Source organism: Squalius cephalus, assembly GCF_949319135.1.
Source record: "Squalius cephalus genome assembly, chromosome: 5".
Lineage (NCBI taxonomy): Eukaryota > Metazoa > Chordata > Actinopteri > Cypriniformes > Leuciscidae > Squalius > Squalius cephalus.
The window spans coordinates 21,342,761-21,361,799 of NC_137126.1; the positions used below are offsets into that span (position 1 = coordinate 21,342,761).

Sequence of the window (19,039 nt, forward strand, 5' to 3'; positions counted from 1 at the left end):
CCTGCTGTTTGCATTTGTCTTGACAGTCTTACATTTACTTTCATGATGTTCTGGTGGCTATTTACTTTTACTGATACTTTTGCCATATCAACTTTGGTAACACTTTACAGTGCTCATGTTACAGTGTAACTGGATACAAGTTACCACCTAAGCCATAAGGTAGGGACACTTCCAAATATTACAAATGAACAACGTGTACTTTATATTTATAATATGTATAAGGGGGCTTTCACACTGGGCACATTTGCTGCGGTTCTAAGGGCGATTTTTCCCGGTGCGTTTGTGTTCATCTTATGTCATGACAAACGTGCACAGCGCATGACAAAAAACATTTGATGTGGGTCAATATATTGTATTTTTTTATTAATTTGGTGCTATTATGTGCAGTAGAGTGAACGACACTTGGGTCGTAATCGACTAAAATGCATGCGCAGGTTACGTTACTTCCTGAACAAGCACACACCAGAGTCGCCACAGTTCCAGTGCAACCGAACACAAAGAACTTTATGACAAACGCCACAGCGACTACAAAAATCTCAATAAGAGGGAGTTCTTGTGGTAAGGAATTGCAGATCAAATAGGATTCGATGGTGAGCTGTGATAGCGCCATCTACTGTCAGGGAGTGAATTTGCACGCTCACTCTGCGCATCACCAGTGAAAATCGCTTGGGTGTGAACACAAAAACGCGTCGCAAAACATCTCGAAAAATGCTGCCGATAAGCGCACGATAATCATCCCGGTGTGCACGAGGCTTTATCATGTTTACTTTTTTAATTCACATTTTGTCTTCACTAGTTCATTTAAATAATGACACATTAAAAAGTATATACTATTTCTAACAGTTACGCATATTTAAAAGCACTAATATTACACATAATCTTTCCAATCAATAGGGTTATTAAAGCATTATTATATGCATGCATAATTATAAAAATAGCAAAATGCTGTGTAAAATGATTTGAGAGGTACAGTAGGCCTTCATGCCAACCTATTTCTTGTAAATTTCCCAAATACACCCTGTATTATTACTATAATTAATTGTATTTACATGTATTGTGAATACATTTGTAAACTTTAATTTTGATAAACGTTTCCTTTATTTTTTACTCATATGCAAGTTCTTCCACAAATCAGTAACATCCAACGTCTTTATATTTCTCTGTTATTCCAGCTTCTCCCCGTTTATTGTTTTGCATATCAGTCTCATCTTTGAACATGTTGTTCTATCTCCATGTCCTTCCCTCCCTCCTCTCCCTGACTGCCTTTGCGTTCCATCACTGTAAGCACATTCCAGGCTGTGGTCTGTGTGCCTCTGAAGCAGCAGGTTCCCAAACTCTGAGGAACCATCTCTCTGCTGGAATGGAACTGGCTAGAGCACTTCCTCTCTCAATCAAAACCAGGCTCTCATAAGGCCATGGCTTAAACACAAGGACTGTACGATACGTCTAATGTTTCCACTCATATTTCACAACTGAAGTGACTCCCATGCAGCCAATGTAAAGATGAAACATTTTGAGGTCAAAAACATTTGACTGAATCAACCTCACTACATCAAGTTACACCAACAAAAGTCATTTCTAAGGGTTTATAAACATAATATATGTTTTTGAATTGTTTTTTTTGTTTTGTTTTTCATTTTTCAGAATTTTCAGCAGTCGTTACTTCAGACATCATTCTAATATGCTGTTTTGATGTTCAGATATCATTAGGAAGCATGGAATTAGTTTTCACTGTTATGCTGATGATACTCAACTCTATATTTCTTCACGCCCTGACGAAACTTACCAATTCACAAAATTAACGGAATGCATAGGTGATATAAAAAATTGGATGACTAGTAATTTCCTACTACTTAATTCTGAAAAAAAAAAAACCCAGAGATTCTAATTATTGGGCAAAAAAACTTCCTCACGTAATAATCTAGAATACTGTCTAACAATTGATGGCTGCTCTGTCAAGTCTTTGTCGTCAGTTAGGAACCTGGGTGTGCTCTTTGATACCAATCTGTCATTTGAAAGTCACGTGTCTAGTATCTGTAAAACCACAATTTTCCATACTAAAGAGAGTTAGTTGAAGGTGCAACGTTATTTATAGTCAACAGAATGTGTTAAAGGGACCATCAAAATAAAGTGAAACCAAAAAAATCTTAATGACCCCAAACTTTTAAACGGTAGTGTCTATACATAAATTAATTATGATTATATCTTATATTAATCTAACATAATGAGAATGTGGGAAAGTGATATAAAACTGTAAATCTGGAAACTACTTCTTACAGAAAAACTAAATCCACTGGAACATATCAACCAATCAGAATCTAGAATTCTGACATAATCATGTTAAATACACTGGTAGCGCTCTGACAAAAATAACACAGGGCATTTAGAGTGAAGTCATGAAAATAATATGTAGTGGTGCTGAGATCTTCATCGATTACAATGGATAAACACACTGTACAATCACAACAGACAACTATATTATTATTCCAAAGTTTAAAAAGTTTTCCTTGTTTCTTAGGAGGAGAAGAGCCTCAGCATGAGAAGGCAAGCACTGAGGACCACTGAGGGAAGACAGCAGGGCCCAAATGTGAGACAGATCTCTGGCTCCTGTTTAAGATGCCAAAGCAGCTGTCACAACACTCAGCTGTGGTTCGGCTCAGAGGATGAAAGACCTCCCTTTGTCTCCCTCTTGAGTGAGCTAACATCTGCCTGGCCAACAGCTTCAATGATACGACAAAGAAAAAAAAAAAATCACCAAGTGTTTCAACTGGAAGAGACATGGGTGGTTGAAGAAGAAGAGGATCTTGGTAAAGAGATGAAAGAAGAAGAGAGTGGGAAGAGCTCAGATCTTCCAGTAAATCTGCTGGAACACCGGAGGTGTCCAACAATTTTGAGAGAAGTAAACAAAGGCTTAAGATGGAAGTACATACTAGATCAACACGCTCTCTGGAACCAAACACTTGATATCCTTGTGTGTGTGTGTGTGCGTGTGTATGTACGTGTGCTTGTGGGTGACATTTGGACATCCTGCTCCTTCCTCTGAACTGTGGGTGTGGGGAGCATGTCTGGCCTCACGCCAGCACTCTGACCAGACGTTCCATACAACATGTTCTCTGAAACCTCTCTAGGGAAAACTAATAGAATCTGGCATAAAAAGGAGGATGGATAGACTCTACAGCAGTTCCAGTGACCATTAAAACAGAGGTGAGATCACAAAAAATAATAATAATTAAAAAAATATCAAATTCTATATCAGAATATATCAGATGTCTGTATTTAAGAAAATTCTATTAAAATAAGTTGAATATTAAAAATAGGCTACCATTAAAAAAACAGTAAGTTAAGTAAAGCAATAAGGTGATATGAATTACAGTAATCCATTTTATAAATCTACTCATTAAAAAGTATTTTTCAACATTAACATGAGATGTATACTGCCTAAAAAGTACATTGCTGATCATTTTCAACTCAGTTTTCAAACAAAATGCAAGTATTTAGATAACTGTTTTCACCAAAACACATGGATCCAGACACTAGACTTTGGGTCAAATCCTGGGAATGTTATGCAACAGGAGAATAGTGTTAGTGATATAAGCAATAAAGCAAGGTCATAAAGATATGAGATGCAAGAGGGTGAAATGGACATCATTTAGAAGCAGCTGAAATATGATAGTGATAAACAGTGATTTAGAACCCTGCCCGTATGACTCCAAGGGCTGTAAACGAATTATGCAATCATGCAATTTTGGGGAATATTATGCATGACCCAGGGATCAAGTGTATTCACTGCAAGTCATTACTAAGCAAATACAGAGAAAATATAGAGTCTGAACACTGAAAACATATGGATACTCTTTCAGATCAAAATCCATTTTGACTATTTTGTTCACAAAAAACAAAACAATATTAAATAGGACTATAAGTGCCAGATTAGATCTGGTTCCAAGTACAATTACACGAAAGGCTCATAAAAAAGTCACAAGTTCTCTCCCTTTGTTTACTATCAAAACTTGGTCTCTGTATCGCAAAGTACATCTAGTACGGCAATCAGTCACAGCAGTAGATTCTAAAAACAATTCATTTGACTTAGGACATTGTATCATTTTCAAATAATCTTCATTTTCTTAAAATAGGCTTAAAATAAATAGCCTATGTTTATAGGCTGGGCTATAAAGCTAAACAGCAAATACAGGTTTTCAATGTTCACCAATGTTTTAGGCCGAACTTTGCAGTTATGTCTAATGACTAACCATGAATCAGATCATATGTCAGACCAGACCAGTTGCATAAACTTAGCCACTATGTTAGGACTGTCTTATTAAGAACTAGTTCGACCAACTAGCAGTTATCCAAGGGGTAATCATTCTTACTTTTCCAAGTCAAATTATACCAAATCTACCTTTTTAGGTAAGTGACTTTAAAAAGTCATGAGCTGTATTGAAGAAAAAAAAGATGACTAACTTTTAAAGTCTCCTAGGCAATAATTGTATCCTTTAAAACTCATCTTTGATCACCAAAATTACATATTTAAATGTTTTTTTCTTAAAATAGCTTGAATGCAACTTTACACCCTTGCCTCATTTAGTATACGTGGTCCTATAAATACGCAAATTAGCCCCACCTCCACTCACTCACACCAGCTCAGAGATCCTCTTGTTGATGATCACACATTGTCGTGATTGGTTACAAGGTAGTTTGTGAGGTCAGAAATACCAGCGATTTCAAACCGTGATTTTGAGACTGTCTTTGGTTCACTGCAGTTTTAAGGAGAAAATACTCAGCAATGGTGTTGACTTGTGAATTTGTAAATAGTTTGTCTTAAAGCATATTAAAAACACCACATAGACATATACACAACAATAAAAGCTTGGTTTTTACCACAGGGGGACTTTAAGACTAAACTGGCCACATTAGCATTAAAAAAACGACAACACTTTACAATAAGGTCCTATTAGTTGAGGTAAGTTAATGCATTAACAACGAGCACTACATTTGTTATAGTATTTATTCATCTTTGTCAACAACTGTTGTTATAGCTTATGTTAGCTCAGGCCTATTAAATGTTAAAATTAACAAGAACTAAGAGAAAAAAAATGCTTTTGAAGTATTTTTCAGTTTTAGTTCATATGTATTCATATTGTATTCTTCAAAGCCCCCACAGCGTACAATCAGTGAGCTATTGCAGTCTCACGTCACCACATAAACAAGCCTCATTAAAAGAGATGAAGGATTATTCCTGAGCCAATAAGGCTTTTACAATAACATTACTGCACTGTGAAAAAGCACTATTCTCTCAAGATAATGTAGAACAACTGCAAAAGCCAAATTAAATCTTTAAATAGGGTTGAGGTAATTATCTCCTCACAGGCCTTGGAAAGAACACCTCTGCCGCTAGCTAGCGTCAGAGACTGACAAGGAAGAGAGGAAATTGGTGAATAAAGTCAGTAATTTTTGCGCACAAAAAGTATACTTGTAGCTTCATAACATTAAGGTTGAACCACTGTAGTCACATGGACTATTTTAATGATTTCTTTACTACCTTTCTGGGCCTTGAAAGTGGTAATAACGTTGCAGCCTACAGGGGGTCAGAAAGCTCTCGGATGTCATCATTTCTGGGTGAACTTACTCTTTAATATATTGGCTCTGATGTGGTTCTTCTGAGGCTGAAAACCCCTACAGACATTTTAAAGAGCACCTCAATATATCAAAGGCAAGTCACAGTCAGATTTAACTACCAGTTTAGAGATGCAAGTGGTCATTTTATATAGTATTTATTTGAAATATTTATTTATTTTCATTTTATATACTGTATGTATATAGTTTTCACAGTTTGATATATCTGAAATTCTAAGTAATAAATGCAATGCGTTCACAGAACCCACGTTAAAACCATGCATAAGTGAATAACATTTTAAATAAACTAGGAATTGAAGACGCGTGTGATTGAATCCTTCTTCTGGCAGTAAATGGGATGTTGCGGCTGTGGCCTTAGGCAATGGGCTGGCCTGACGATGTCAGAACTTATTCTCTTTAAAACCTTTCTATATTTACTTTATATCTAAATTTAGCTTCCAACATGACGACTGGCCCACCGGGAAAAGTTCTTTTTGCTCGCTGTGTCCAGTTCATCCCTGTCCTGAGCTGAATGTTTGGTTTGACGTGTAATCAAGCAGTAACACACCCTGGCAGAATCAACATCTAGAAGAGCCGCAGAGTGTTAACAGGAAAGAGCGAGTTTACTAGATGCATATATATCTGACTGTGCTTCTTAGATAGTCGTTAAACACATCCGGCATGAAGGAGCAAATTTGCAGCATAATGTATTTGCTTACGTCTGTGTGTCCTGCAATATGAAAAAAAGCATGAGTGGGAGTTCTACAGTGAGGTCATTGTGTTTGCGAGCAAAGGGTGGGCTGACGGTGCAGCCCTCTGTAATAAAGTTGAGTGGTTTAGGATTAGCCCGCTGTGCTGCGAGCATGCTCGCGCACAAAGAGGAAAGCTAACATTGCACATGGCAACCCTTGCTGACCACCCACACGCACACTGTACAATGCCACCATTTAAAGCCCAGAACAGCAGTTACGGGTAAACAATGAAACCATCACGGTGGATTAACAAGTGTTTAACATGCTAATTGTACAAACATTGACTGGAAGGTGCTGATATTACACTTTTAAACAGTGCTAATTTTGAGACTAAACATGAAGGTGGAGGTTGTGAACAATAAATGGATAATCATCCAGTTGAGAGTTGACATACATATTTACTCAGCAGTGGAGAAGTGAGTTACACAAGATTTAATCCAATGATCTACAACCTGTTCAAAATTGCTGAGGGCACTTTTAAAAGAAAGGAAAGACTAACAAACCATAATTGAAAGTAATACATTATTTGGAAGGTGTGTAATTATTTGGAAGGCAGTGCAATATTCCTGAAAGAACAGCCCAGAGCAATCTGACGATTGCTTAACAAGACACTTTCCAAAGGAAAGCACCTACTCTTAGTTTACTTTCAGTTTCTCTGATGATCATGAGTTCTTTACTTTAAAAACACCGGTTTCTTGTAACGTGTTCACTGCAGAGACAGGTTCTTGCCCTGCTAAAATGGTAGGATACCTTGAGGCTATATATTGTGCAATTTATAAAATTATGTATAAAAAGAAAACAAGCTTACACACCTGAGCTGTTTGTTCGCCCTCGGTAGACGTCATCATAAGCCTTCCACTGCTGAGTGACCTGATACGCATGGATGAAAATCACCAGCACCCCTACCAAACAAATGAGAGGAACCAGGGCGGCCGTACAGAGAGCGGCATATACATTTGGGATGAAGCACCTTCAAAGATGACAAGAAAGACAAAACAGAAAATTAATATTGTCAGTGCAGGATTGGAACACAAATGTATTATCAGGTTTATGGTTGTGTGTTTGTGTATTTAGAACTCCATGAAAGAATGATGGGCGTCCTTATGAAGTTTTATGAATGTTGTCTATTTTCATGTTTGAACCACAAAAACACAAATTAAAGATGGAATATCCTGATATTCTCTCTTTCTGTCTTTCTCTGACTTCTTTCCTTCTATCTAAGGAATTTCCTCCAGTCTGCATTTGTTTTTGTCCTGTATGCAGTTATGAAGTCTCTGGCTGGTATTTGGAATGGGAAAGCTTTGGGAAACTCAACCCAGAGTAATCTTGTTATGACGTGATATGTATCAAAATAAGCAGCAGTTGCATTCTGTTCACAGGCCTGGCATCTCCCAGTCCAGAGAGAATGGACAAACACAGTCTGTACTCATTTCATAGAGAAGAAATGGCACAATTTAGCCATAATAGAATTCAGAGCATTTGAAATGCCTGTAGGAAAATAAACAGGTCATTTTTCACTAGACTTCATCTGATTATAATTTTGAAACACTGGCCCGGTTTAGTATAATAACCTATGCCTGTATATCTGCCAAACAGAAAACAACAAACATTTTTGAAATACGAAATAAACATGTAGTTCAGTTTCTAGTTGTGATACCTGTAGAGTACCTATAGCATTTTTCTGGCAATTAGGGACCATTCACAAAAAAAAAAAAAAAAACAACTCTGCAAGGTCTAGAGATTTAGAATGTCTCATGCACAAGACACTAAAAGACGAGAGACACAAGACCAAGAGTGTCTGTCTAGTGCATGTTTACTTACAATAATGGTGGAAAATCAGAGCAGTAAAATGCAAAAACATGTTCTATGTGAAGGGTCACTTACACTCAAAATGTATTTTTCATGACCATTTTGCTGCCTCCTTCACTCCAGTGTTGTTAAAGTTTACTAAAACTAAAACTATTAAAAGTAATTTTCACTAATTGAAATAAAGCTGAAATATAATGAAATCTGAATATTATATGAAAAACTTAAATGAAAATGAGAAATGGGGAAAAAAGCACATAACAAAATGTTACTAAAATTAAAATTACTTATTATAAATAAAACTACTATAAAAATAAAAGCTAATTAAAAATATTGTAATAGTTGTACCACTACATGGTGCCAATAGTCATGTCACCAGTTTATATTTATACATATGGTGAGGTTTAAAGTGTGTTTAAATCTGACCTTTAAACTAATGTGCTTCTATTACCATCAAGCATTTGACTCTTCCCGGGTCACAAAAATTTCCCTATGGTACGGGAAAAGGCGAGAACTGCGGTTGCCAGTGAGGTGACATCATTTGTTTGCTCTTGGAAAGAGAGATGTTTGGCTTTCATGAGTCATCTGGGAGTTTACTTGCTAAGAGCTTCTTTGAGACAGGGTGAAGAGGAGTGTCCTTAGTCTTCTGTTATCACTACAGGCTTGGCTGGGGTGAAACCGAACGTATGCACAGTCACAGCTTGGGATCTCATAAACACAGAGAGGCTAAAAATAGCAGCTCTTCCCGACTTACCAACAACAGACCCTGACCACACACAATCAATTAATGTAAACTGGGCAAAGAAGAGTTTGTGTGTGTGTGACAGAACATTGCTTACAATACATTAACACAGGAAATGAGTAACTATGAGTCCGAAACAGTGACAAAAATATGTTTGTGGATGCATGAAGTGAATCTGTACCAGTGAATATGAGGACAAATTTGTTACATGAATATGTTACAACCTCCCTTTAGAGACATTTAGGGATGTCCTAATAAAGTTTTTTTTTCACTATTACTGAAAAGTACCAGTTCGTTTGACATTCCTACTCTACAGCATTTATAATTATACACAAATGTAAAACTGTATGGTATGGCCTCATTTAGTTAAGTAAATGTGTGTGTGTGTGTGTGTGTGTGTGTGTGTGTGTGTGTTTGTGTTTGTGTGTGTGTGTGAGAGAGAGAAAGAGAGCAGATTTTCACAAACTCACAGATCTCCATGCACCAGGCCATACACACTATGGATGCTCCATCCAAAACCTCCCAGCAGGACCACAACCAGAATGATGATGACCAGAGCAGGAAGTCCCCAGCTAAGCAGGAAGTAGAGAAGATAGCGTCTCTCTGTGTGCTCATCATTCATCACCAATATCTGCCAGAAGTTTATGGCCTGGGAAAGAAAACAGAAGTGTTACTAAATAAACAAATGGAAACATGGCCGTGTTACAAACAAGCCTGATTCATAAAAAAAGGATGGTCGATTAATGTTCTGATAAGACTAGTATAACTGATCCTACTCAACCCTCTCCGAGTGGGATTCAAACCGGGGTCTCTGAATTGGGAGGCGGGCGCTCTAACAAGGAGGCTAAAGACCGCAAATTAATTAAAGACCGTGTAATTAATTTCAGTAACTACTCAAACTACTCGCTCAGCTAGCCTACTTTATTTTAGGCATTAAGGTACCTCAGCAAAGAGTTCAAAATCAACAATGAAGTCCTAGGTGGCACCTTCATCCATCAAAATTAACTCCATAAATGGATAGAAACTGCTGCAGCTCTGTTTTGCTGTGCTTGGAACTTGGATAAGAGATGAAGAGAAAAGCAAAGCTGGCAGGACGTTGCATTATAGCTTTTGGGTGTCCAAACACGCTGCAATCCCTCTCCAGCCTCTTCGTAATTATGGAAGAAGTTGGCACTACGCCTGTCTCGCAACTTCAATTGCTCCAGTGCTTCAACCGTGGCAGTTTATGGAGTCTCTGGGATTTATTTTAGCACAGGCTGAAACACAAGTCCCTGTGCGTAAAAATAAACTCTGAGATCAATAGTTTTCATTGATAAATTGTACGTTTTTCAGTGCCCTTTTAAAGTAGGCATGGAATATCTGCACTATTTGCATTGAAGGCTGGAATAAACAACATGACTTTTAAAACATATTTGCAGTCAGAAAGAGTCAATGGTGTTGCACAGAACCAGTCTGGAGTTTCTGGGCAGTCGGAGTTGACAATTCATGTAGTGTATGATGGACACCGATTGTTTTATCTTCAGACTATGATTCCATCTGGTCTGGGGATATCAAATATGTCTGATATTGAGCCAATTTTAGAACAAATATTGTTTTCATTTGTCAAGCATCTCCTAGCAACGAGGTGTGTGTTTCTGTGTGAGTATGTTGTGTTCGGAATGTCTTGAAAATATGGTAGAGTATGGTCTTCAGCCCTTTAGGATATGATGCCAGATTTTCTCTGTAACCAGTTACAAATCTGGCAAGTGTATGACATCTAGCATCCTAGCATTCGTACAAATCTCTTTGGATTTGAAAAGTTGTGTAGTGTATAGTGTCTTGAGCAAACAAAGACAAAACTTTGTTTTATACCCAGATTCTCTCAATTAATTTAGAAAATTAGGTAGCCTACCAGCAAAATTTGCACTGAACACAATTTTTCTGGTGCAATTCCCCAACTTGTGGGTCAGTTCTAGGTTGTAGAAGATGCAGCAGACTGCCATAAACTGGATTGTGGGTGTTTACTGAATAAGATGCAGTTTTTTAACGCTGAAATACAGATCAGAGAAATTAAAGAACAATGAGAAAAGTGTAAATGAATTATGACACATCACATAAAGTGAAGTTGTATTACAAGCTGTTATGCCAGCTGTTTTGAGACTGTTTTGAGATAAAGACAAGCACATGTTCAAATCATTCTCTCCAGGATGCAAATACTTTCCAGTCTGAATCACTGATTTACCTTTCCCACCAAAGACAACTTGTGTGTGATTTATTCCATGTGTGTTTTCATAAACTCACGCCCACTTCGGCACATCAACACACTCACATAAACATAGTGTCATACATATTGGCCCTTACACTTTTGGCCCTTTCACAATTTATGGCCCCATCAACCTAAAACCATAGTCGGTTAGTTTATTTCATGTTCTCTTGCACAATCTTTCAACACCAGTTCATCAAGTGCCAAAAGAGATTACATGCTCTATGTAAACTGCTAAGCCCCTGCTGTTTTTCAGCGTCATTGAGAAAAACAAGATAATCCCACTATGTGAGCAAAACAGCCTTTGATTTCAAGAAGTTCAATTTAGGTGAGAGGTTCCTCCAGGGTCAGTGCTCGGTTCTATGTCTTTTCAACCTCAACTGCCACATGAGCCCAGATGTTTGTGTTCTGTGTGGGTCTTTGGGGGATTAAAAGCTGTGTTCTTTTTTCATTGCATTAAGCATATTCTGGCCAAATCCTGTTTTTGCTTCTGGAGAACAAGACGACCTTCACAGCTATGAGTGAATTGACTTCCAGAGACAGGTTTCTGTGCTTAGAAGGGATTACTGCACAAAGGAAAAGAAGAGAGCAGGCAAAAGGGTAACAGGTCCAGAGTTATGCGATGGATTTTCCAAAGGTCTCTGAACAGCTATTGCAGGTGTGCTGGAACACCTTCCTGCAAAATCATGCGTTTCCTAACAGTTTGAACAAATCCCATTCCTGAGCTGATAATGGGAAGTTATGATGTTCAAACATTAATGTAAAGAATAAGTCTGTATTTTAACAGCATACATGTGTTATTTTGCAGAGGCCAATAAGTGTTGTTCTTTAAACACACACACACAGACACACACACAGACACACACACACACACACACACACACACACACACACACACACACGCACAAAAAAAAAAAGATGCCTGCCTTAGTAATTTGCCTTTTGATACAAGCTTCCTTTTCATGGTGTTATTATTATGTGAAAACATTTCCAACTCATGAGCAACAAGTCAAATACCAAAGGCCTTTTGATATTTGCTGGATTTTCAAAAACTCTTATGAGTTTATGTCCTAATCATAATTACAAATACACATCAGAGAGAAAAGTGGAATCCAGAAACTAGATTTTTTTTTTTTTTTTGATTACTTTTGAAGGTTGTTTTTTTTTTCTTTTCTTCTCTTGAGGGTAAAACCTTGTCAGGCAGCCTATTGTCTGAGGGCAAGTTCTATAAAACTCTAGTAAACAATGGCAATGTGTGTTTAATGCAACTTACAATTGTGAAATGTTTATCTCTCTGTAAGTAAGTTCATTGATTAAACAAAAGTTTGTGGCACACCTTCAAATGATCTGTAGTAAAAACTTTACTCTGAAAACTTCCTGATCTCACCTTCAATTGGTTAAAAGGATAGTTCACCCAAAAATTAAGATTCTGTCATCATTTATTCACCTTCATGTTGTTCCAAACTTGTATGACTTTCTATCTTCTGATTCACACAAAATATGATATTTAAAAAAAAAAAGTCTTTTTTTTTTTTTGGTCATACAGGTTTGAAATAACATGAGGGTAAGCACATGTTGACACAATTTAAATTTTTCATTTTGTTGTGGTCAATGCAAAAACTTGCTCCACTGACCACACGAGTAGATGACAAAAGTAAAGTTTTACCTGTATGAGCATCCAGCTGAACTGGCTGAGGTGGAAGTAATGGAAGAAGAGGCCAAGAGTAGCGCAGCTATCCTCCGAGAACATACGTCCCCGGAATGCAGACACCAGGAAACAAATCTGAGAAACAGAGTGACAGATACATCAGCAGAGGCCCTGGGGTCCTCATCTACCCGGCACACACTCAGCAGAATACACACATTCAAAATGACAGAGTCTACCTCTGAGTCCGGGAAGAGCATCTCAAAAGTCCAAGGTTGTTCCTAAATCATTTATGCTTATAATATTTTTGATGCATATTTAAAAAGCTTGGAGTGTGGAGGACTGTTACATCACACTGCAGAATGGACAGCCAGAAAAAGCAACAGTTGATAAATCTGTGTGTGTGTGTGTGTGTGTGTGTGTGTGTGTGTGTGTGTGTGTGTGTGTGTGTGTGTGTGTGTGTGTGTGTGTGTGTGTGTGTCTGTTTGTGGATCTACAACAAATTATATACAGTATATATTCTATAAGATTCTATATTCTGACAGCTGACCTTATATAGTTTCCAGTATGGATTTTTTTCTCCACTAGGGGTCGCTAACCTCTTTACAATAACAAAGGCGTAGTTTGATGACGCAACATTTGCTAAGAATTATGGATCTTGTCGTCAACGTCAAGCCGACCGATCTAATAATGTTTATGGATGACTGAATACATCGATGCTTTTATCATGACTGTGATATGAAGCAGTTCGGGATTGCTAAGAGACAGCTATCAGCTCCACACGCGACGCAAGTCCCGCGGATATAAAAGGAATATGGACATTTCATTCTACCGAACTACACGCGAGTGCAGAATTACTACTCACAGGTCAGTTTATTAGACAAATTAAACTTGTGAGGTAACGCAGCGCTGTTTCACTTGGTCTAACATTACACTAGCACACTAAACTGCATTTCAATGTGTTGAAATTTATGTGTTAGTTTGTCTGTATGAGTCTAGCAGTAAGCTAGATCAACATTAGAATAACATAGATCATATTCTAACATTTTATCATTGTTGAACTATATAACATTGATTAGTTTTATGTAAATGTGCTCACCTGTTTAATAAAGTACATGTAGAAGCGGTCGAAGTCTACTGTCTATGGGAGCTCTAGGCATCTCGAAAACACCGCGCTGATACTGATTCTCGTTTTAGTTCTCCTTTGTTATCCAAAAGTCTGCTTGCCATGGTCCATAATGTTTGAACGAAACAACAACAGCGTGCAAATAGACATTACGAACTACACAGTTGTCCACGTCTGTCGCCTTGGTTACTATCAGAGGGCTCTGGTTCATAGCTCTGGTTACCATGGCAGTACGAGCGGAAACCAGGGACAACGCGGATATGACGCCATTGACTGCGACAAAACGGAAATAAAGAAACGTGCCGTGTCTTCGAATTAAATTTAAATTTCTCCTGGTTTGATAGTTGTTGGAAACAGTCGGGATGATGTAAGTACACAACTAAAAAAAAAATATAACATAGATATAGTGATTTTTGCTATTTTTAAAGCAAAAAAGTTACATATTGTGCCTTTAACCAACTAGGGCTTTTTTGATTTGACAAATTCCAAGAGTCAATGTACTGTACACTTCAGGAACAGTGCAAAACCTTATCAAACAAAAACAACTGGACAGTTTCACCTTGTCTGCGACCTCTCATAACTGTATTTGTGGAAACATAAAAAAAAACTGGCAGCCATCTCTCATGTGGAGGGCACTAGGTAACTAGGTGTAACCCTTTCAATGCAAACAACACAGTGTTTTTTCAACTAAACTGAGAGTCCCTGTTGGGAAACCCAAATTAAGGGGAAACAGTGTCTGTGGAAATCCTATCCTGGCTGCTGACTGAAGGGAAATATGGAGTCACTACAGCCGAGATGGCATTAAATGAGGTACTGTTGGGATAAAAGTCAGGAGGGCAGCGAGTGGTGTGAAAGGGATGTATCAGACTCAGAGCAGGAAGGAAAAGAGAGCTGGGATGTCCGTAGGGTCCATCGGGTGCATGCTGGGAAGCGTGATTCTGGGTAGTCGTGAGCTGGCGTGGAAATGCGGTAATGAAGCCAAAAAAAAGGTCTGTGCTGAATGTGTGTTAGTTAGCAAGGTCATGGTACAATCTCATAAACAAATAAGCCTCGCTCATTCGAACATATTCATTTACGGTCTGTCATCACTTCATTTTGTGACCTACATTTGCTTTGTATAAAAAACAGTGTCAAAGATTACTGACGTAAAATATGAGAATTTGCAGAACACAAACAATAAAGGTTATTTTTGAGGTTAATGCAAATCCTTTTTGGGTCTGTGTGATATTTGCACTTATTATTGAACAGAACTTAACTAAATAAATATATATTTTTTAAATAAATAAAAATATTTATACTTTATACTACTTAATACAGAAATAAATTAACTTTCTATTTATCAAAGAATACTGAAAACAATGAATCACTGTTTTCACAAATATTAAGCAGTACAACTGCTTGTAAAAAGATATTCAAAATAAATGTTGTCTTGAAATGTTGTCACCAAATCAGCATTTTAGAATGTAAATATAGAATATAGATCCTTATATCCACTTATCCTTATACATATTACTGTGAGGGAACATAACTGTACCTGTGAATGTCACTATTATGAGTTACCCAGCAATATTGTATACATTTCACACGACTGCGTTAAAAACTATCTATCTATCTAGAAACATACAGTATATTCTTCATAGCCTTATGCTACCAAAAAAGAAAATAGTGAGAAAAAGAAAAAGCTTGAGAAGATTGTTTATAGCTACAGTTGCTAGGATAGGTGGCCTGCTTAGCCAAGGGTCATTTGTTCACAGGTCTTCTTCTGTGTCACAGTACAAATACCCAATCACATTTGAACTAGAAACTCATTACAGACTCTTCAGTGCCACCTTCATTAATACAGACTGAGGCAAAGCCCATGTTTTTGTTCATAGTCGTCCCTAGGGCGCACACCCGGTGAGTAAACAGGGAGGAGATCTGATCAGGTTTCCATTCAATATAATCTGCTCATGCACAACCACTCACACGATCACATCAGTAACACTGGATTCTGACGGCAGGAGAGCCATCCCCCCTCCAATAATAACCTTTCTGGATGGTTCTCTGGCCCACGATTGATCCCGTTGCCTTATGTAACAAAAGACACATTCAGACAGACTTCTGAACATAAACTAAAAGTAACAGCTGTGGGTCAGTTCATCAAAAACAACCCGTTCAGGTCATACATCAATCTACATCGGGCTTTATCACTGGCCCCTAGCCAACCATTTATCCTGCAGTAATGTGCATAAATACAGGCAACATGGCTCCGACTTACATAAACAGCTCCTGATTAATAAGACATCAGCACCTCCGGATGGCCTCCGATGACATAATCAAAGGGGGATCACGGTTCACTTAGAGGCTTGAGATTGGAGAAGGGTGATAGAGAGCCAAAGTGGAGATTAGAGGACCCTGTTCTGGGACCAGTCTGGCCTGGGGAGTCAGTCCTCAGGACCTGATACACTTGTTAATGTGGACCTACTTATCCTTTCAGTAGTCACTGAAACCCATAACAGGGAGTGGCAGAAACTAGACCATTCAATCTGATACGTGTTGTGTTTATAGGACGGATATACTGCACCGCACTGTACCATAAACAATATGGGTGTAAACAGTACATGTGTGCAGAACAGCTAATATCATCATGAGTTAAAAATTAAACCCACACTGCACCTTTTTAATAACTGAGTTTTATATTTGACAAGTGAAACAAACAAAAAAAAAAATCTTCCAGTGGACCAAAATTACTCTAATACATTTATTATAAAAAAGGGCAAACATGTCTAATAATAATAATAATAATAATAATAATAATAATAATAATAATAATAATAATTTAATAAAGATTAAATATTTTTTTAAAATATTAACAAGGCTACAGTATATTATGCCCTTTTACAAAGTCTTGATTTTGTTTTTGGTATCTACTAGAATAGGTCATAAAACACATTATTTTTCACTTATTTTACATTGTTGCAGCACCTCTTTTCCAAGTCTGTCAGTAATGCTCTGTTTAGTTCTGGTCTCAATGCCCCTCCTTCGGAAAAGCGCAATGAGCTCTAATTGGTCGGCCTGACCAGTGTGTTGTGATTGGTCAAGAGCTTCAAACATGTTTCGGAGGTGTCAAGCCCTTTACCATAACCGCGAGTTTCAACACACTACTAACGCAACTAAACCGGAACTGCTCCTTTTTTTGGGCGGGAATTATTTAAATGAGCAATATTGTGACGTGTACGGAAGAAAACTCAAGACTTCAAGGCGTTTCAGGGAGTTCAGAAAGAGTGCTTACTATAACACTATTTATAGAGTGTTAACTAGAGTGTTACTAGAATAACACTCTTTGGAGAGGACTTTGTAACTTTGCTCAAACAGCAACATAACACACTAAAGAAAGTTGAAAATTAAAAAAAAAAAAAAAATAATACAATAAGTGAGGATAATAAGACACATTAAAAAAAAAAAAGATTTGATTTTAAAATAATTTACTGTTTGGTTTTTAATTTTTAGTGTATCTTTTGCAAATGACACTGTAACAAAATGGTTCAGGAACATTTTATGCCACAAAGAAAGCAGAATAAAAATAAAAAACAACACTAACTGCAGGTAAAAGGAAGACTAAATGAAAAAATGTCAAAATGTTCTCTAAGGTCAATTGGTTCCTGATGAGACAGAGAGACAGTATCAGAGAGTCCTGCCATTATGGAGAGATGAGTCACTCTGTATTATCAGCTTTCTAATGACAGTGCTGGATTAGCGCCAGAGTTCTACAATGCCACTGTCTTGTCTGACCAAACAGACATAAATTAGCTATTGTGATTTGTTTGGTTCTTTGGTTGGTTGCATTATGGCTGTGATGTGGACAAAAAAAAAAATCTCATAGCCTATTTTTCATTTGCATCAAATTAAATAGCTATCTACTTTGACTAGGTCTATGGAACAAGACAAAAACGTATAGATTGTACATATGTACAAACATATAGGGCCCTATCTTGCACCCAGCGCAATTGACTTTGTACACCGACGCATGTATCATTCCTATTTTGCACCCGCGCAAAGCGCGCTTTTCCCTCCACAGAAGCACGTCGCTAAACTAGGGAATGAACTTGCGCTCCCTGGGCGGTTCAGCGCAAAAAAGGAGGCGTGTTCCGGTGCAAACAATCCCTGGTGCTATTTTGCTGTTCCATAAAACAATTGCGCCACTGACCAGAAAAAACCTAGTCTAAAGTCAGTGGCGCGTTGCGCGTTGTTCATTATGCTATTTTAAGGGCGCATGCTTGGCCATAATCAATGTAGCGTGTGCACAACGCGCATATTGATTCTCTCATCTACACAGAAGCAGCAGTTTTCATTTTTGCAAATCATACATTATTACGATAGATAGATAGATAGATAGATAGATAGATAGATAGATAGATAGATAGATAGATAGATAGATAGATAGATGGATAGATGGATAGATGGCTAGATGGATAGATGGATAGATGGATGGATGGATAGATGGATGGATAGATGGATGGATGGATGGATAGATGGATAAATAGATGGATAGATAGATAGATAGATAGATAGATAGATAGATAGATAGATAGATAGATAGATAGATAGATAGATAGATAGATAGATAGATAGATAGATAGATAGATAGATAGATAGATAGATAGATAGATAATTTATTATAAAAGCATACATCTAGCTTACACATTAACCCAAATTATCCTACGCCTGTTTAACCGAAGTTAATTTGGGTGTGTTTCTCCATCCCCAATGTCAGATAGATAGATAGATAGATAGATAATTTATTATAAAAGCATACATCTAGCTTACACATTAACCCAAATTATCCTACGCCTGTTTAACCGAAGTTAATTTGGGTGTGTTTCTCCATCCCCAATGTCAGATAGATAGATAGATAGATAGATAATTTATTATAAAAGCATACATCTAGCTTACACATTAACACAAATTATCCTACGCCTGTTTAACCGAAGTTAATTTGGGTGTGTTTCTCCATCCCCAATGTCACTTCTCTGTGTTTTACGGCCCTGACGAGAACGTCGGTCTCCTCGGCTGTGAACCGCTGCTGGCGTGCGTCTGGCAAATCCGCCATTATAATAGGAATCCGCCATAGAAC

At 37.6% G+C, this 19,039-nt stretch overlaps 1 protein-coding gene across 1 annotated transcript in view; it reads right to left on the minus strand.

The window, feature by feature from the left end:
* Nucleotides 1-19,039, minus strand: part of adgrv1 (adhesion G protein-coupled receptor V1) — a 159,709-nt gene that overhangs the window by 15,703 nt on the left and 124,967 nt on the right. Inside the window, exons 84-86 of the mRNA XM_079872944.1 lie at nt 12,822-12,938; nt 9,384-9,562; nt 7,178-7,335 (exon numbers count right to left, since the gene is read on the minus strand). Coding sequence (XP_079729070.1) covers nt 7,178-7,335; nt 9,384-9,562; nt 12,822-12,938 — 454 coding nt within the window. The remainder of the gene's footprint in view (nt 1-7,177; nt 7,336-9,383; nt 9,563-12,821; nt 12,939-19,039) is intronic.